The following is a 20,529-nucleotide window of genomic DNA, read 5'->3' on the forward strand; positions in this document are numbered from 1 at the left end:
GGAAGTAGACATTGTTTTCATGGCCTTTTTCCTTTCATTTCATCTGATATCAAGAGGCCCTCGGTTTTATTTGGTCCCATATCCGTCAGGGCTCTGTACCCCCTTTTTTTTTTTTCAGGTTCAGGCTCTGAATGGTTAAATGCAAGTGTGTGTGTGTGTGTGTGTGTGTGTGTGTGTGTGTGTGTGTGTTGCCTAGAGCAAAGCCCGGTATAAGAGCTGGGAATCGTAACCAATCATGAGATTTGAACGAAGCGAGCTGTGTGTACTTCTCAATGCACGCGTGATTTTTTTTTTCCTCCCATTTTACTCTTTTTGTTTGTTTTGTTTTGGGGGGCCACACCCGGTGTTGCACAGGGCTTATTCCTGCCTCTGTACTCAGGGATCACTCCTGGTGGGCCTCGGTGGGCCATATAGGCTAATCCAAATCCGTGAGTAGGCAAGTACCCTACCCGCCGTACTATTACTTCAGCTCTATCACTTACCTTTTTTTGTTGTTGTTGTTGTTCGTTGTTTTGTTGGTTTTCTCTTGGGGGCCACACCTGGCTGTGCTCAGGAGTTACTCCTGGATGTGCATGGGGGGGCATGGGATGCCGGGGATCAAACCTGGGTCTGCCACTTGCAAGGCTAGCGCCCTCCCCGCTGTACTATCACCATGGCTCCATCCCATATCTTTTTGATAATCATTCGAAGTGTCTTCTACATGATCTGTCATGACATTTAGCATTTGTGATGGACGAGGAAGTGAAGCCAAATAAAGAACCAGAGTGTAGAGTTGGGACAGCAGAGCACACGATTTCTTTCCTTTAGTCTCGTGATCGATAACCTGGACGGTGCTTTTGTCTGTTTCCAGCTCAGGAAGTAGACACTGTTTTCACGGCCTTTCTCCTTTCATTTCAGCTGGGTTCAAGAGGCCTGTGGTCTTATTTGGCCCCATCGCAGATATTGCACTGGAAAAGTTGGCAAACGAGTTACCTGACCTGTTCCAAACTGCTAGTATGTAAGATTTTCCTTCTCTAGTTTTTATTTTGGAAGATGACTCATACCGAAGATTGAAAAAATAATGAACAGTCACAGAAACTTTACCCGATGATCATTCATTGTTATTATTTTGCTATATTTACCAGCCCACTGTATCCACACATATTATACTCTTTTGGGGGGGGGGGTTGGGGGCCACACGCTGGGGTGCTCTAAAGCTGTTCCTGTTGTTGTGCTCTGGGCTCGCTCCTGGTAGTGATCAGGAGACCGTGCAGTGGTGGGGATTAATCCCTGGGCTCTTGCATACAAAACATGTGCTCAGCCATTTGAACTATTTCTCTGGCTCTGAGACAAACTCCTTTTGTACAGTACAAGACAGGAGTCCCATGCATGTTTTTCCACTGAACTGTTATATTCTGACCTATTGCTTCTGGGTGAGATTTTGGTTAGACAGGAAGTGTGGCTTCTGCTTATTGCTTTTCAGTGGAAGCCTCTGATGGCAGGTGTTCCATCATTGCTGATGCAAGGCTGAGTATTTGATTATCTCTGATTTTCCAGATATTAATTAGCTCTTGTGTGTACTTTCACTTTTCCAGAAACAGAGCCAAAAGATGCGGGATCAGAGAAATCCAGTGGTGTGGTGAGGTTAAATACTGTGAGACAAATTATTGAGCAGGTGAGGAGAAAACAATTTTTTTGGAGTTGGTGGTGCTTGAAAGTCATTTCTGCCTGTTTGCCATAGAGGTCACTCCCAGCAGTGCTCAGAGGACCATGGGGTGGTGCCAGGGAATGAATCCGGGTTTCCCACGTGCAGGGCAGGTGCTCAGCCTTGAGCTAGCTCTCCAATCCCCGTGTGAGAAAATTTACCCCAAGACCGCATCACAAGCATTGGAGCAGAATTTGCTGACATCTCTTTCAGAATTTGCTCGAGCGGGCCCAGTAACGTCTCCATTGGAGACTTTGTTGTTACTGTGTCTGGCATATCGAATACTCTCGGTAGCTTGCCGGGCTCTCCGAGAGGGGCGGAGGAATCGAACTCGGGTCGGCCATGTCGGCCGCTTGTAAGGCGAACGCCCTACCCGCTGTGCTAGAATCTTTATTTTAATAGGCACTAAATGTTCATGAGAAAAATAAATATAAATGCATTGATTTGCTACTGGTTCTTACCATGATACACCCCCCCCCCCAAAAAAAAAAAAACTTGTTCAATACATTTCCAGAATTTCTAACAGGTTGATTATATTAATGTAGATGGGATGTGGAGAGAAATGTCTTCTGTATTGTTCCAGTTTTCTGTTTATTTTTTGGTTTGGGGGCCCTACCTGCTCAGGGGACAGTATGATGCTGGGAATCACACCCAAGTGTCCTGCTCAACCCATTTTGTTGCTGTGGTTTTGATTTTCCCCATAATCTCTCGTTACTCCTCCATACCCATTCAATTTTTACCTATTTATCTGGGGAGGTGTTTTTTTTTTGTTTTGTTTTTTTTTTCCACGATCAGGATCAGGACCATCCTGTTGTTTGTCGATTGCCTCAAGCAGGCCCCAGTAATGTCTCCTTCGTCCTAGCCCTGAGATTTTTTTTTTTTTTAAAGTGCCATATCAAAGTTCATTCAGAGTTAGGAGAATGAGACCCGTCATTGTTACTGGTATTTGGCATATTGGTTACTCCACGGGGAGCTTGCTAGACTCTGCCATGTGGGCAGGTTACATTCAGTAGCCTGCCAGGTTGTCCAAAGTAAGAATGAGATAATAAGATGTCGCGCGGCTGCGAATGGGGAGGATGCTCAGCCCTGATCTGAGCTGGCTTGGAGATCTCTGCCCCGGGACCCGCATGCCTTTGTTCCTCTGCTGGTACCTTCATGCATGTGGAGAGTGGTCTGAGCATGGTGGTGGCTGGTTCTGGAGGTCTTTGGCTGCAGGAGCCCTGGTCGGGGCGGGGAGGGAAACTCAACCCGCTCCCCTCCAAGGGGCCCCCCGCGAGGACAGCCAGGTGCGGGGGCGTAATTTAATTAAATTAATTAATTAATTAATTTTGCTATTTGGGCCACACCCGGTGATGCACAGGGGTTACTCCTGGCTCTTGCACTCAGGAGTTACTCCTGGCGGTGCTCGGGTGACCATATGGGATTCTGGACTTGAACCCGGGTCGACTGCGTGCAAGGCAAACGCCCTATCCGCTGTTCTATCACTCCAGACCCAGGAGGGGGGGAGTTTAAGTGATGGAGGGCTAAGAGCTCTATGACCAAGCCAATAAGCTTAAGAAAACTGTAGGGGAGTCCCTACAGTGGTTCTTGGCTATTGTGGCCAGTGGATCAATATGAGAACCAGACATCAGGCCCTGCGGTCTGGGTGCTTGAGGACAACACTGATTGGTGCTGGGGGCGGGGGGGGGGGGGGGCTCAATGGTGAAAGGAATTGAAGCCAAGCGTGGGAATCATTTAACTAATTTAATTTTGGTGGAGCAATGCTCAGGACTTACTCCTAGCTCTGTGCTCCCAGATCACTCCTAGTGACTAGGGGAATTCCAGGCAGTTCCAGAATCAAAACCAAAGCCAGCTGTGTGCAAGGCGACATTCTTTTATGTTGTGTGACTTCGGGCACACACTAATGTCCCTTTCCCCTCTCTCTGCAGGACAAGCATGCGTTACTGGATGTGACTCCCAAAGCCGTGGACCTGTTGAATTATACTCAGTGGTTCCCAATTGTGATTTTTTTCAACCCTGACTCGAGGCAGGGTGTCAAGACCATGCGCCAGAGGTTGAATCCAACGTCCAACAAAAGTTCCCGAAAGCTCTATGACCAAGCCAATAAGTTCAAGAAAACTTGTGCCCATCTTTTCACAGGCAAGTGACAATTTAAAATGCAGTCTCTCTTCTCAAAACTAGAGAAATGGAGAATGGGAGAAATGAAAAAGTAATCTGAATGGAGGGCTGGAGTGATAGCACAGCAGGTAGGGCGTTTGCCTTACACGCAGCCAACATGACCGGCACAGGTTCGATTCCCAGTACCCCATATGGTCCCCTGAGCACCGCCAGGAGCAATTCCTGAGTGCATGAACCAGGAGTAACCCCTGAGCATCGCCGGGTGTGACCCAAAAAGCAAAAAAAAAAAAAAAAAAAAGTAATCCGAATGGAGAACAGCAACCTAGCAACCTGCAGCCCTAATCAGGACTCCCTGAGAAGTAGTTAATCCTATAAAAATGGTGGCAATGTTGGGTGAGTGACAGGGAGCTTACGCCTGACTCTTCCTGGCTCTTCGCTAAGGAACTGCTCCCGGTGGTGCTCGGGGGACCATATGGGATGCCAGGAAAGAACCTGGGTTAGCCATGTGTAAGACAAGGGCTGTACTATTATTCCAGCCCTCATTTAGTCTATTTTAACTGTTTGAAAAGGACCATTAAGGTCTGTGACATTGGTCCTTGAGATGAAGGTCAGGGGTGTGTATGTGTTGGGGTAGAGTAGGGGGGTGGTGCTGGTAGGCCTTACACTCTAATTTTTTTTTAAGTTTTGTTTTTTTTTAAATTTTATTTAATTTTATTTTTTTATATAAAAATTTTTTAATAGTGAGACATCATGAGGTACAGTTGCAGACTGTACACATTTTTGTGCTTGGGTTTCAATTATACAATGATCCAGTACCCATCCCTCCACCAGTGCCCATTTCCTACCACCACGGATCCCAGTATCCCTCCTACCCCCCTATCCCACCCTGCTTCTGTGGCAGGGCATTCCCTTTTATTCTCTCTCTCCTTTTGGGTGTTGTGGTTTGCAAAAGAGGTATTGAGTGTCAATCATGTTTGGTCTATAATCTACTCTTAGCATGCTTCTCCCATCCTGGGAGGATCCTCCCAACACCTTTATTTGGTGTTCCTCCCAACACCTTTATTTGGTGTTCCCTATCAAGATGATTCTTTGGGCTGGAGCGATAGCACAGCGGGTAGGGCGTCCGCCTTACAAGCGGCCAACATGGCCGACCCGAGTTCGATTCCTCCGCCCCTCTCGGAGAGCCCGGCAAGCTACCGAGAGTATTCGATATGCCAGACACAGTAACAACAAAGTCTCCAATGGAGACGTTACTGGGTCCGCTCGAGCAAATCGACGATCAACGGGAGGGCCCTTCTCTGAGCTCCCTTTCCCCCTAGCATGTGTGGTTGGCCTCCAAGCCATGGAGCAAAATTCCTGGTACTAATCTCGGCCATTCTTGGGTGTTAGTCTCCTATTTTGTTACTTTATGTTCCCCAGATGAATGCAATCTTTCTATGTCTATCCCTTTCTTCCTGGACACTCTAATTTTTTGACCACAGTCTGCAAGCATAGAAAAATTGAAGACTGCTGCACTAACTTCCAGTGGTTTTGTCATTTAAATGTCCAAGTTAGGTACTTGTCACTCCCCTCTCTCCCCCACTGTGCATGAGCCTTTTATTAATGCTTGTCACTTTGGATACTAGATTATATTAAGGATATATTATACTATGTTTCTTATTATGTTTAAAAAATAAGAATCCTTGGGGCTGGAGCAATAGCACAGCATGTAGGGCGTTTGCCTTGCATGCAGCCAACCCCAATTCAATTCCCAGAATCCCATATGGTCCCCTGAGCACCGCCAGGGGTGATTCCTGAGTGCATGAACCAGGAGTAACCCCTGTGCATCACCGGATGTGACCCAAAAAAGGAAAAAAAGTCCCTTAAGAATGTATACTAGGGGCTGGAGTGATAGCACAGCGGATAGGGCGTTTGCCTTGCATGCAGCCAACATGGCCAACACAGGTTCGATTCCCAGCATCCCATATGGTCCCCCGAGCACCGCCAGGAGCAATTCCTGAGTGCATGAGCCAGGAGTAACCCCTGAGCATCGCTGGGTGTGACCCAAAAAGCAAAAAAAAAAAAGAATGTATACTAAATAAGATTTATAGATGGCTTAGGATACATTTTTATTAGTGACCTATTGTATTTGGAACAGCTTAAATACTCCTCAGGGAGGAGAGCCTGTGGGCCATTCAACAAAGACATCCGAGTTGTTAGTTGGCAAAGCCGGGAGTAGTGTCTATGGGCATTCATGAAGTAGTCTCTGCTTTTGTCTTTTCACAAATTTCCGTGGTAAATTTTTAAGTTTCTGAAATGAAGACCTACTGCTACCCTGGCTCAGGAAAATGGGCCATTTAAGAATGGGATGTGTTTTGGTAACAATATCTGCATTACCTAAATCATGATTGGTTTTGTGGATATGGTCCAGTGAAGGGCTTCAGGGTTATAGAGTTCTTGTGGCATTCTCAGCCCGTCAGACAGGACGAGGGGGAATGAGTGAATAAATGTGTGTCCACACCGGACTCCTTGATGGGTGTGTGTGGGACCCACCGTTGATTCTTGGCCAGCTGGGTCAGTAGTTCAGGGAAAAGGCCCTGGCTGTGGGGCTGCTCAGACCCTACCCATATCCACAGCTGCCCTGGTGGTGCTCAGGGCCCTCCAGTGATGTCTGTGGTGCCAGGAACGGGGCCTGGGTAACAAAACAAAAAAGAATTGCAGCGCAAAAATATCTAAAATATAAAATCTTCATATTGTTTTAGATTTATTATTTTGGTGTCTGAAAGCATGCTATTTATTTTATTTTGGTTTGGGGGCCATACCCAGTAGTGTTCAGGGTTGACTTCTGGCTCAGTGCTCAGGGAGCACTCCTGGCAGCGTCAAGTGGACTATATGTGGTGTGGGGATTGAACCCAGGTCAGCTATGTGCAAGCAAGTGACCTGCCCACTGTCCTGGCTGTCCAGCATCTGAAAAGCACACTTTTCATTTATTTATTTATTTAATTTATTTATTCATTTGCCCCTAGCATGAAAGCACATTCTTTATTTTTTTTTAAATTTATTTATTTATTTATTGAATCACCATGGGAAAGGTTACAAAGCTTTCAGGTTTAGGTCTCAGTCATGCAAATATCAAGCACATTTCCCTTTACCAAAACTTATTTTTTACCATGAAGAACCCCAATAAAACCCCACCCCCCACCCCTCCCAGTCCCTGTGGGGCAGATGAATTCTAGTTAACACTCTATCTGCTTTGATTAGATTCATTGTTTCAGTAAAAGATTCACCACTATTATTTAGAGTTTACCCCCCCCCCCGCCCCCGAATCAGACATGCTGACAAAGCATTGTGAAGTGATTTGCTTTCTACAGCTGGGTTCAAGAATTATATGTTGGTTTTGGATTTCTGCTATTTTACTTATTGACTCTGGAAGTATTTCTACTGAAAGTCAGATAGTTAAGAAATTGGCTTCTGTGCTCTGGAGTCGTGGCCGGAAAGCACATTCTTTAAAAAACAATTTTTTCACAGTAATTTTTCTGAAAAATATATTCTCAGTAGAAATGACAGTTGTCCTCTCTGTGGGGGTGGGGAATTTATTCCAAGAACTTCCCTCACCTATCAAAATTCAAGGATGTTCAAGATCATTCTGTAAAATATTTTAGTGGTTGTAGGGAATTCACGTACATTCTCTCTCTCTCTCTCTCTCTCTCTCTCTCTCTCTCTCTCTCTTTCTCTCCCTCTCTAATTTTTATTAAATCCCTGCGAGATACAGTTACAAAGCTTTCATATTTAAGTTTCAGCCACACAGTGATCGAACACCCATCCCTCCACCAGTGCACATCTTCCACCACCAATGTCTCGTGTACATTCTCCTGTTCAGTTTATCACCAGATTATGTATAATACCTAGTACAGTGCTAGTGCCATATAGCTTTTGTGCTTATGGTATCGGGAGTAGTGACAAGGTAAATACAGTCTGTCATGTTCAGTTCACCCCTTATCACAGGCGTAACTAGGTCGCATGTACCTTTCTGCTTTGGTTGAATCCAAAAACACAGAACCGTGGACACAGAAAGCCAGATGTCGTCATTTCTTAGCACGGAAACACTCATCTCTGGACTCCAGCAGCTAGCTTTTATTGTTCTCCACTAAAGGGCTTTCGTGTTCCAATAGTTCAAATAGTTTGTCTCACATTTGCTTGTTTTTCTTTAGCTCTGCCCGCAATTAGTTACGTGACTCCCGGTAGCATTTTCCACAAGCACTCGCTCAAGTGATTGACACAGTTCTTTTTTTTATTTGCCACAGCTACCATCAACCTGAATTCCGCCAACGATGGCTGGTTTGGTAGCTTGAAGGACACAATCCAGCAACAGCAAGGAGAAGCAGTATGGGTCTCCGAAGGAAAGGTATGTGGCACGCTACTCTGTTAGAGGTGAGAGTCCGTGCTTTGAATCTTCTCTCAAGAGGGTAGTGAATGTAGTAAACCCAGGCCCATTGGACATGATTCCAACATGCGTGCACATTGATGTGAAATTTGATCGATTCACTGGCCATGAATGGGTCTACTGAAGGGAAAGCAGTGTGCCATCCACACTCTACATTCACTCCCCTTCTCCTTTTGATGTAGTTACTAGTGTTGTATTCCAGCCACACTAATCAGAGCTTACAAGATCTCATGCTGAGCTCCACAGCCTACTAAGATGTGGCCAACTCAGAGTGGAGGGGCGAGGCCAGTTGGAAGAGCAAGGGAAGCAGGGGTCAACAGGAATAGAAAGAGGAAAAGCCAAACCGGAAGACGGTTGCAGAGTACGACTTGTAGGCATTCGACTCAGTGACCAGAGGGCGCTGGGAAGCTTGTGGGCTTCTACAGTGGTCTTGTCTCCGCTGGCTGTGTATACACAGCCCCACTGCGCTTCCTCCCTCTAGAGCAGCAAGTAACAGTGCCTGTGATTCCTGCAGCCTTGGCTGCTAGTCTACTTTGGTCCCACGGAACTGAGTTGGTTTGTGAGACACCAGCTCTCTGATCTTGCTGTGGAAGGGACGCAGTTTCCAATCTCACAGTTCCATCCTAGTTTTTCCTCTTTAGGGCAGTGATGAGGGCATCTCCCATCTGAGGGTCTCAGACTTTGCCCACCTCTGAGGGAGAACAAATTGAACAGGACTGTAGTTGCTACCTTGCTGCAAGGACTAAGGAATCCTATGACAAGTTAGCATCCCAGGGGATAAATGTGCGTTTACTCCTAGTAAGAGGAGGAAAAAGGTGGACAGGAGCAAAATTCTGGAAGAAAAGTGCAACTTGATGAACGGGCGTGGCTCCCAGGTGGCACCTAGGTGGATTTCCAGGGCACAGGGGTTCTTCAGGACTGTTCCCTGCGCACCAAGGAATAGTCATTTAAAGCCAAGTGCTCCCAGGAAAATTAGAGTGCACCCCCTTTCTAGAACACAGCAAGGTCCCTGGGGACCTAGGCTGTGCCCTTGGGAGAGTTCTCCAGTCCCCATTCCCTGGGGTCCTGGCCGACTCAACTGACCCTGCAAACAAATTCCTCTAGATGGAAGGGATGGATGATGATCCTGAAGACCGAATGTCCTACTTAACCGCCATGGGTGCGGACTATCTGAGTTGCGACAGCCGCCTCATCAGTGACTTTGAGGACACCGATGGTGAAGGAGGTGCCTACACCGACAATGAGCTGGATGAGCCAGCCGAGGAGCCCACGGTGTCTTCCATCACCCGCTCCTCGGAGCCGGTGCAGCATGAGGAGGTGAGGCAAGGCGAGGCCCTGCAGGAAAAGGAGGTTCCGTCTTCACTGGAATTCCTCCGGATGGCTGTTGTTGTCGGGTTGGAGTCCGTGACTTCTAGGCAGCCTCTCGCCCGAGTCAGTGCCGACTGATGGCAGCTGCTGTCCCTGGGGGAGTGGGTCAGGGATGGACAAAGCACTGGGGGAGATGGAGCAGCACTGGCTCCTCACCCCTATTCCCCCCGACCCCCAGGCCCACACACCTGCTTCTAGATGACTGTGTGTGCTGGCTGTCCAAATTCCAAGTGCCGCATCCCTGTTGGATGCAGTTCTGCTGGATTCACTTGTAACCTTTGATTAGGTCTCTGGACTCTCAGTCTCCTCGCTTGTTCCTCTCTACCTCTAATCTGTCTAATCTTGCTGAAACCCCCGAGTATTTCCCCATCAGTTTCCTTCTCTCTTGTATTTCAATATTTTTTAATTGGATTTAATTGACCATGATTAGTTTTGCGTCCAATCATGTGTACCCCACAGGGAAACCGTTTCTGATCCCAGAAATCTCACTGAAGGCTGGGGGAGGGGTGTAGCTCAATAGTCCCACGCTTAGCTGGTGTGTGTTAGATCTAGCCCCAGCACTGCAAAAATATATGGAAATCTCTGGTCCACTAGAAATCTCCTCAAGAGCCACAAAACTAGCATCAGAGCAATTAAAGTGGCACCTTGGAGAACACTAGAGTCACGATCTGCATTAGCGAGACTGTCCACTTCTGTAGATCATTATTACCTTTTAGCAATTTAGCTCATTTTAGTGACTAATATTATTCTTTGTGCAAGAGAAGGACCAAGAAAACAAGCTGATAAGTACCAAGAAAGTGTCACCATGACCTCCCCCCACCAATAAATTAGTATACACTGCCAGACACGTTATAAAGAATAAATTAACTCATTCCAGAATGTCTATAGATAGAGGTGAGCTCATGCTGAAAACATTCTCGTAAACAGCTCTTAGTGAAGAGAGACGAAATTTCAAGAGGTTCTTTTTATTTGGTTGTATTTTAAGGAGAAGACTACTACAGTGGATGCAGCCACGTTTGGGATTTTTATGGTTTGGGGTTCCCCCCTCATGTCTCTTAAGCATTTCTGTTCATTGGGAATCCTCCTGGCATTTGCCTTTTCAGTAAAGAAGCACTGGGTCAGGGGTTGGAGTGATAGCACAGAGGGTAGGGCGTTTGCCTTGCACACAGCTGACCTGGGTTCCAGTCCCAGCATCCCATATGGTCCCCTGAGCATCGCCAGGGGTAATTCCTGAGTGCAGAGCCAGGAGTAACCCCTGTGCATTGCTGGGTGTGACCTAAGAAGCAAAAAAAAAAGGGGGAAAAAAAGAAGCACTGGGTCAGAACTTCAACTTTGGACTGTGTTCAAGTTGGTAGACCTTCAGCAAGCAGATGAGGATTCTCTTCTCTCTGCTGGCCTGTTCTTCTTGTGAATGAACCTTTATGTCTTGTAGAGCATAAAGAAATCCAGCCCAGAGCCACGAGCTCAGATGAGGAGGGCTGCTAGCAGAGACCAACTTAGGGACACTAGTCCGCCCCCCGCATTCAAGCCAGATCCACCCAAGGTACGTGGCTCGGGAGACCAGGCTGGGAAGGCAAAGGACACAGAACCTTCTGGAGTTCCCTACAGGCCAGAGGAGACAACTAGGTTGAATTATATGTTGGGGTTTTTTGTTTGTTTGTTTGTTTGTTTGTTTTCAGGGTTTTTTTTTTGTTTTCTTTTTTCTTTTCTTGCTTGTTTGGTTCTTAATTTTTTTTCTTTTTTGATTATGTTTTTGAGTTACTATGCACCGTACTTGAGCCCATATTTTGGCGGCTTGTTGGTTGAATTCAAAATAAGAAAGGGATGAAAAGACATAAACAGGAGGCAGTTTTAGGAAAATATAAGATTTCAGGACTGGTAGTGTTTATTAATTGGCCTTTTTTGAGAGGAAGGGGGGTAAAAAGGATGAAAATTGAACAAATACTGCATGGCCCAGATCACCAGTCTTAGAATCTGTTTTTTTCTTTTTCTGTCCACTGTCCAATCAATCTTTTCTGCCTGATTTAAATACACCAGAAAAATCCTTCCTGGTGATTAAATAAATCTGGTGATCCATGCTCTCACTGTGAGATTTTCAAACTAAAGCATTACTCAGAACCGAATCATGATATTGACACCTGACTCAGATGTTAATGATTTTTCCCCCTCTCTACATCAAAGCTTTGGCTGCAGACTTCCTTAGAAGTCTGTCCCCGCTCCACCCCGTTTCTGTTAATTCAGTATTTCCTGAGAAGAAAGTAACAAGGAGTTTGTATACATGTCACAAGCAGACATGAGAAAGATGTCAGTGAACATCGAATCCACGTAGGAGGAAGTATTCAGTAGGAGCATGGTGGGCTGTCCTAGTGGATTACCCATCCCAGCCTCTACCACCTCTGGCCGGGCATAGGCCTCACCCACAGGCCAGGGCCTGCACCCTCCGTGTGGGATAAACCCAGCATCCTACTTCCTTGTCCTGAAATCTGCCTGATATCCTGAAATATCCCGGCATCTTCTTCAAGACTCAGGCTCCCCCGAACATGAAAGCTCATAACTATCTCACGGTTATTCAATAAAATTAATTTAAAAAATTTAAAAAAGAAAAAAGTAAAAAAGAAATATTGAAATTCCCATACTGTCCAATGCTGTCTATTAACGCAGTGCGATTCCTATCAAAATTCTGTCAATAGTTTCCAAAATACCTAACTGTACACTTGTGTTCATTAGAGTATAATTCATATTACTCAGATATTACAGGTGCCGGTAATAGTGGTAGGGAGGCAGGAGAGAAGCTGGGGGCATTGGTGGTAGGAAATATACACTGGTGAAGGGTTTTAAAATATTGTATGACTGAATCCCAATCATAAACAACTTTGTAACTGTGTCACTCATGGTGATTCAATTAAAAAAATTTTTTTAAATTTTTTTAATTGAATCCAATTAAAAAAATTTTTTTAATTTTTTTAATTTTTAAAATTGAATCCAATTAAAAAAAATTTAAAACCAATGGGGGGGAAAAAAGATTCAGGCTCTCGTAGTAGGAAATGAGGGCTGAGCTTCTTCCCATGCCCCCAGCCTCCCTGCTGTGACCCAGTACCTGCTCTGCTTCCTGGAGCTCTTACCTCCCCTTGGGTAGGAAGCCAGGGTAGGAATCCGGGTGCCCCCAGGTAGCAGTTGGTCCGTCTCACTCAGTTCTTTGTCCACCTGGCATTTGTCGAGGACCTTTGGAAACTGATCAGGAAATTGTGTGTATTAAATCACTAACAGACATGAAAAAAGAAGCCGCAAGACCAGGCTTAAATAAATAAATAAATAAATAAATATGTGCTTGTTCTGCAGGCCAAAACGCAAGCCAAAGAAGATGCCTTTGATCTCTCCAGATCCCACGAGTACAAGTCAGCCCCCTCCGTCGCCGCTGGGAATGAAATTCCTGGGGCATCCACCAAAGGGCACCCCCCTCCCGTGGCGGCGAAACCTGTCTTAGGACGGTCTATTCTGAAGCCGTCCACTCCCGTCCCTCCTCCGGAGAGTGAGGAGGGCGGAGAGGGCAGCGAGGAGCAAGACAACACCCCTAAATCTGTCCTGGGCAAAGTGAAAATCTTCGAGAAGATGGATCACAAGGCACGGCTGCAGAGGATGCAGGAGCTCCAGGAAGCGCAGAATGCAAGGGTAATGACTATATAAAAATAAACTATAAAGGCCCTCCCGTTGATCGTCGATTTGCTGGAGCGGGCCCAGTAATGTCTCCATTGGAGACTTTGTTGTTACTGTGTCTGGCATATCGAATACTCTCGGTAGCTTGCCGGGCTCTCCGAGAGGGGCGGAGGAATCGAACTTGGGTCGGCCAGGTTGGCCGCGTGTAAGGCGAACGCCCTACCCGCTGTGCTATCGCTCCAGCCCGCAAGGGTAATAAAGGTGTTTATTATTTGGTAAGGGAGCCACACCCAGAAGTGCTGGAGAGGCGTTTTATTCCCGGCTCTGTGCTCAGGGGTGACTCTTGGGGGTCTTTGGGGGACCATCTGCAGTGCCTGGAGAATTCAAACCTGAATTAGCAAGCACCGTAATCCCCAGTGCTGTCTCTCTAGCCCCCAGGGTAATTGTTTTTATTATTATTGCTTTTTGGGTCACACCCGGCGATGCACAGGGGTTACTCCTGGCTCATGCACTCAGGAATTACTCCTGGCGGTGCTCAGGGGACCATATGGGATGCCGGGAATTGAACCCAGGTTGGCGGCATGCAAGGCAATTGCCCTACCTGCTGTGCTATCACTCCAGCCCTCCCAGGGTAATTGTTTTTAAACCACTAGTCTGTTTAATGGGTTGTTTTGTTTCGTTGTTACACCTGGTAGAGCTCATGGCTTACTCCTGGCTCTGTGAAGGAATCTTTCCTGGCAGGCTCTGGGGACCATATGGCATACCTGGGACCAAACCTTGGTCTGTCCTGTGTACGGCAAATGCCCTTACTGTCACTCTGGCCCTAGGCTGTATTATGTCAACAATAAGAACTTGATTTCAGTTCATTTTTTGTATTTGTGTATGTCTGTGCACCAGGGGTTGAACTCGGGATCTTATCCACGCGAGGCCTGTCCTCTTACCACTGAACCACATTTCCTGCTCTCAGTAATAAGAACTTAAAGTGATTTTTACTTCGGCCTAATGACTCACAGTTCTTTTCCCACTGCTACATAGCAGGCAAGATATTCACACACGTGACACCAAAGCCCTGCTGAATGTCATTTCTTGGTCATCAGCTCTCTGCCCCCTTTTTCTTCTAGTCAAGAAAACGGAATGGTAGCACTTGTAGCACTGTCCTCCCGTTGTTCATCGATTTGCTCGAGCAGTCTCCATTGTGAGACTTGTTACTGTTTTTGGCATATCGAATACATCACAGGGAGCTTGCCAGGCTTTGCCGCGTGGGCGAGATACTCTCTGTAGCTTGCCGGGCTCTCTGTCTGAGAGGGGTGAAGGAGTCGAACCTGGCTCAGCCAGGTGGGCTGCATGCAAGGCAAACGCCCTACCGCTGTGCTATTGCTCCAGCCTACAGAACAATATCGGAGAGCCCGGCAAGCTACCGAGAGTATTCGATATGCCAGACACAGTAACAACAAAGTCTCCAATGGAGACGTTACTGGGCCCGCTCGAGCAAATCGACGATCAACGGGAGGGCCTTTACCTTTACCTTTACCTTACAGAACAATATAGGGGGAAAATTCTACTCTCCATATTTTGAGGCTGTGACTCAGGGGCGGAAGTGGCAAGTGTGACAAGAGAATGAGTATTGTCAAGAGTTATTTAATTATCTTTAGCTTTATTGGAGGTGGGGCTTTGGGAACACACCCCCTTTGCTCTGGGCTTACCCCTGGCTCTGTGCTCAGGGATCATTCCTGGAGGGGCCTGGAGGATCATGTGCAGTGCTGGGTTTTGAACATGGGTTGGCCAAGTGCTAGGCAAACACCCTACCCACTGTATTATCTCTCCAGCCTGATGAATTCTTGTTTATTTGAAATGTTTGGTGACATGGTTTAAAATGTCTTCCAGATCTGTCATAAAAAACAACCAAAATGTGGATTTTTTTTTTTCTTTTTGGGTTGCACCCGGCGATGCTCAGGGGTTACCCCTGGCTTTGCACTCAGGAATCACTCCTGGTGGTGCTCGGGGGACCATATGGGATGCTGGGAATCAAACCTGGGTTGGCTGCATGCAAGGCAAACGCCCTAAACGCTGTGCTATTGCTCCAGCCCCCAAAATGTGGATTTTATCATTGAAAAAATTGTACTTGATTCTTTATTTTATTTATTTTTGTTTGTTTGTTTTGGATCACATCTGGTGGTGCTCAGAGCTTACTCCTGTCTCTGTGCTAGGGATCACTCTTGGAGGGCTCGCGGAATTATTTGGGGTGCCAGGGATTGAACCCAGGTCAGCTGTGAGCAAGGCAAGCCCGTACCCACTGTAGTATCCCCCTGGCCCCGATCTGTTTGAATTATTGTACCATGTGCACTGAGAACTTTTAAAAAGTCACTGTCACTGTCCCCCTGTTGCTCATTGATTTTCTTGCGTGGGCCCAGTAACGTCTCCATTGTGAGACTTTGTTGTCACTGTGCTTGACATATGGAATACGTCACGGGGAGCTTGCCAGGCTTTGCCATGCGGGCGAGATACTCTTAGTAGCTTGCTGGGCTCTCCGAGAGGGGCGGAAGAATCAAACCTGGCTTGGCCAGGCTGGCCACGTGCAAGGCAAATGCCCTACCCATGTTCTATCACTCCAGCCCTTTAAAAAGTCAGAGAATTTAAGTCAAGTTCGTTGACTAAGCCTGGACACCAGCCCTGTGACCTCTCTCCAGCTTCATTTACCCTGGGATGGGAAAAGGTGGGGCCAGCCAGAGCCTGGAGTCAATTATTGTTGTCATAATTAATTCTTTCCTTCTTTTTTTTTTTTTGGTGTGTGTGTTTGTGCACTTAATCACCACAGTTGGAAATTGCTCAGAAGCACCCTGATATCTATGCAGTTCCAATCAAAACCCACAAACCAGACCCTGGCTCTCCGCAGTACACAAGGTAAGAGCTTTGGCATGAATGTTAAAAGGGGACTTGTCTGGGATTTGTACTCCTCAGGGAGGATCCTTACATTTCAAAGGAACAAGATTTTCCCCTTTACACGGCAATTTACTGTTCATATTCATTTAAATCTCATGGTAAAAATTACAGGGTCCTTTTGCACACAGAAATAAAGTGTGATCAGTGACATTTCAAGTATGTCTCTTGGATGTATTAGAGAACTGTTAGGTTAGTGCGTGTGTGTGTGTGTGGGGGGAGAACAGAACCCAGGTTGTATCCCTGGGACCTCGTTGATAATATTTTATGGCTTTTAGCCAAATTTGCTAATTACTTTATGCCACATAGCCAGATCAGGCCAATGGGACCTGTGGTCTGAAGGAGAGTGACTATCACAGTTGAGCAGTTAAAATGCTACACAACCACCGTGTCTTATTGTGGAGGTTTTTATACAGGCTTACTTTCTGCTTTGCAGAATACACATACACACACACACACACACACACCCCACATACTCACCACACATACTCACACACACTCATCTTCTGTGGCAGCCATTGTGACTAGAAGCTCAACTTTAGTTAGTTCTATTGCCATGGAAAATGAAAGACAAATGTTTGCTTTGCCAGTTGACTGGTGGCACAATCAACCAAGTCATCCTTGGTAACAAGGAAGCTTTGGTGTAACTGACCAAAATTGACAGCAAACTTCCTGCTGGGTGAGGCCATGACTGGGAAGCTTTGGGGGTGGGCTGTAGAGAAGGCAGCCCCTGACTTCGCTGGAGCAGGAAGACTTTATTTTTGTTTGTTTGGGGACCACAACTGCTGGCATTCCTGGGCGAGCCTCTCTTCTCGGTGCTCAGGAGTCAGAGATAGAACCAAGTCCTCCTACATGCAGAGGATGCTCTCATGCACGGAGCTCTCTCCATCCCGGGTGGGGAATTCTTAGTTCATGGAGTACCGGGTGCGCTTCCTCCCTCTCTACCCAAGTGGCAGATGTTTCGCACATCTCTACCCTGGGACTCAGAACCTGGGGTGGGGCCAGGAGCTGGGCTATACATGGTATAGCTCAAAGAGGCTCTGGTCTGGCTTACAGGTGCCCAGAATAGGGTAGTCTGGCTTAAAGGTGTCCAGAGGGGTGTGGTGTGGCTTCAAGATACCCACAGGGGCATGGTCTGCCTTAAAGGTGCCCAGAGGAATTCTGATCTGGCTTAGAGGTACCCAGAATGGGGTGGTCTGGCTTAGAGTTGTCCAGAGGGGTGTGGTCTGGCTTAGAGGTACCCAGAAGGGCATGGTGTGGCTTCAAGGTACCCACAGGGGCATGGTCTGGTTTAGAGGTGCCCAGAGAAGCGTGACCTGGCTTTGAGGTGCCCATAGGAGCAGTGGTCTGGCTTGAAGATGCTCAGTGGAGTATGGTCTGGCTTAGAGGTGCCCAGAGTTCAGTGGTCTGGCTTAAAGGTGCCCAGAGGAACTCTGATCTGGCTTAGAGGTGCCCAGAATGGGGTGGTCTGGCTTAGAGGTGTCCAGAGGGGTGTGGTGTGGCTTAGAGGTACCCACAGGGGCATGGTCTGGCTTAGAGGTACCCAGAAGGGCCTGGTGTGGCTTCAAGATACCCACAGGGGCATGGTCTGGCTTAGAGGTGCCCATAGGAGCAGTGGTCTGGCTTGGAGATGCTCGGTAGAGCATGGTTTGTCTTAGAGGTGCCCAGAGGGACTCTGATCTGGCTTAGAGGTGCCCAGAATGGGGTGGTCTGGCTTAGAGGTGTCCAGAGGGGTGTGGTACCCAGAAGGGCCTGGTGTGGCTTCAAGATACCCACAGCAGCATGGTCTGGCTTAGAGATGCCCAGAGGAACGTGCCCTGGCTTTGAGGTGCCCACAGGAGCAGTGGTGTGGCTTGGAGATGCTCAGTGAAGCATGATCTGGCCTAGAAGTGCCCAGAAGATTGTAGTCTGACTTAGAGATGTCCAGAGGAGCGTGGCCTGGCTTAGAGATGCTCAGAGCAGCCCAAAGGAGCAGTGGTCTGGCTTAGAGATGCCCAGAGGAGCCAGCCTGGCTTTGGGTGCCCAGAGGAGCCTGGTCTGGCTTAGAGGTACCTAGTGGGATGTGGTCTGACTTGGGCTGCTCACCTCCTGGTGGTCAGCGGCCAGGATGTGCCTTGCAGCGTGCAATGGCCCTTACCGCTCTCCCTTTGTTAGTTCCAGAGCCCCGGAGCCGCAGAAAGTCCCTTCCCGACTGTACCAGGAGCCCCGGGGCAGCTACGGCAGTGACCCGGAGGAGGAAGAGTACCGCCAGCAGCTGTCGGAGCACTCAAAGCGCGGCTACTACGGCCAGGCGGCCCGCTACCGGGACACTGAGTTGTAGCTGTGTCGGGAGTGACTTCTGGTGTCCTGCTTGGCCACCGCGGAACCGCACTGCCGCTGAGCCACGGACTGCTTCTTCCGGTCACTGCGGAGGGCCTGGACCTCTCGCCTGGTCCCGCGGGGTTCGGGGCCAGCCCGTGCGGATGAAGGACTGGGCTGGGTGGGGGGACTGGGTGCGGGAGGGGCTGGCTCTGTGCCGAGAACGGAGAGAAGCTCTGTGGTCTGATAACTGTTACCTGCTTCAGTGGACCAACCTCTGTGTTTATTCTGTTTGTGGATTTTTAACTTGTCTATCGAGAAGTGATAACTATTTTTTTTCACCCTCATTAATAGTCGCCTTCAAGCACAATGTGAAAAAAAAAGGAATAAAAAAATAACTGTCAGACTCGACTAAATTCCAGGAAGTATTTTATTACAGTTCTAAGTGCCTTTCACGAGAAGTGTCTTCAGATTTTTTCCCCCCTCAAAGCCTTATGCAGAGCCATGATGGACTAAAACCATTTGGACTAAATTTTTACACCAGTTTGATAGCTCTGGTTTCCTTTGCACTGTGTCGACTCTTCAAGACATTTCTCTTCGTAATATTTTCCCATAAATTCTAACTATATATATGACTATATGTATATGAATATATACATATATATAGTTTTATATAGTTATATCTGGTAACTTGGCTACCAGTGCTAAATAGCTTGAAGATCAAGAAGTTGATCTTGAAATTTATTTGGTGAAAACCATGTATTCCATAAAAACAAATACTCGGGAAAAAAAAAAGAAACCACACATTTTATTTCCTAAAGTGTATGTTATTGATCACTGTTTTGTAATTTAATAAAGAGGATATTGCAATCAACAGCTTGTTTTGTTTATTTCTACACTACTCTTTTTTTTTTCTTCTTCTTGGTTTTGAGGACATCCCGGTTGTGTTCAGAGTTTACTCCTAACTCTGTACCTTGGTGGTGCTGGGGACCATGTGGGATGCTGGGGATGAAGTTCAGGTCAGCCATATACAAGGCAAATGCCCTACCCACTGGACTTTAACTCTGGTCCTACATTCTCTGCTTTTTTTTTTTTTAATTATTTTTATAAATTTGCACAATAATTTGTTACATTTATTATTCCAACATCAATCCCACTGCCAGTATACCTTCCCACCACCGTATTTTGAGTATTTCCACTCCAACCCCCAAACCCTGCCCCCAAAGCAGGATGTAAGTCATTTATTTTGTATTGCTTGTTATAAATAATCCGCTAAAAATGATCCCAAAATTTTCCTTTAGAGGAAAGTGTGTGAAGGTTGTATTTCACCCTGGAGCCAGTAAGCTCTTGTATAAGAGATTACTAACATATTATTAAAAGTTTACACTCCCTATTTTTATTTATTTATTTATTTTTTTCCCATACACAAAAATGAATTTTTTTTTTTTACACTTATAGACTTATAAATTTTTGTGCTTGGGTTTCAGTTATACAATGATCAAGTACCCATCCCTCCACCAGTGCCCATCCTCCTCCACCACGGGTCCTAGCATCCCTCCCACCCCCCATCCTCCCTGTTCTCTCTCTCTTCTTTTGGGTACTGTGTTTTGCCAGAGAGGCATTGAGTGGCAGTCATGTTTGGTCTATAGACCACTTTTAGCATGTCTCTCCCACCCTGGGAGGGTCTTCACAACACCCTTTATTTGGTGCTCTCTTCTCTATCTGAGCTTCCTTTTCCCCTAGCACGTGTGGCTGGCCTTCAAGTCATGGAGCAAAATTCCTGGTACTAATCTGAGCCCTTCCTGGGTGTTAGTCTCCCGTTTTGTTGCTTTATGTTCCCCAGATGAATGCAATCTTTCTGTGTCTATCCCGCTCTTTCTGACTCATTTCGCTTAACATGATACTTTCCATGTAGTACCACTTGTATGTAAATTTCATAACTTCATCTTTTCTAACAGCTACATAGTACTCCATTTACACTCCCTATTTTTAAATGGATCTTTTATTTCAGTTATAGATCATGAAAGTTGGAAAATGCTTTCTGCCG

The 20,529-nt window shown here is 46.7% G+C and overlaps 1 protein-coding gene across 2 annotated transcripts in view; it reads left to right on the plus strand.

The window, feature by feature from the left end:
• The window catches only part of TJP2 (tight junction protein 2), a 94,810-nt gene extending 75,461 nt beyond the window's left edge, over positions 1-19,349 (plus strand). The window contains exons 15-23 of one of the 2 annotated variants that reach the window (XM_056106880.1): positions 898-993; positions 1,575-1,654; positions 3,613-3,823; positions 8,086-8,186; positions 9,330-9,542; positions 11,026-11,136; positions 12,933-13,262; positions 16,063-16,148; positions 18,339-19,349. In XM_056106880.1, coding sequence (XP_055962855.1) covers positions 898-993; positions 1,575-1,654; positions 3,613-3,823; positions 8,086-8,186; positions 9,330-9,542; positions 11,026-11,136; positions 12,933-13,262; positions 16,063-16,148; positions 18,339-18,504 — 1,394 coding nt within the window. In that variant the 3' untranslated portion in view covers positions 18,505-19,349. The remainder of the gene's footprint in view (positions 1-897; positions 994-1,574; positions 1,655-3,612; positions 3,824-8,085; positions 8,187-9,329; positions 9,543-11,025; positions 11,137-12,932; positions 13,263-16,062; positions 16,149-18,338) is intronic. The other variant, XM_056106881.1, reaches the window with a different exon arrangement.
• The last annotated feature ends 1,180 nt before the right edge of the window (positions 19,350-20,529 follow it).

This window comes from Sorex fumeus, unplaced genomic scaffold (genome assembly GCF_029834395.1).
Source record: "Sorex fumeus unplaced genomic scaffold, SorFum_2.1 ptg000149l, whole genome shotgun sequence".
Taxonomy (NCBI): Eukaryota; Metazoa; Chordata; class Mammalia; order Eulipotyphla; family Soricidae; genus Sorex; species Sorex fumeus.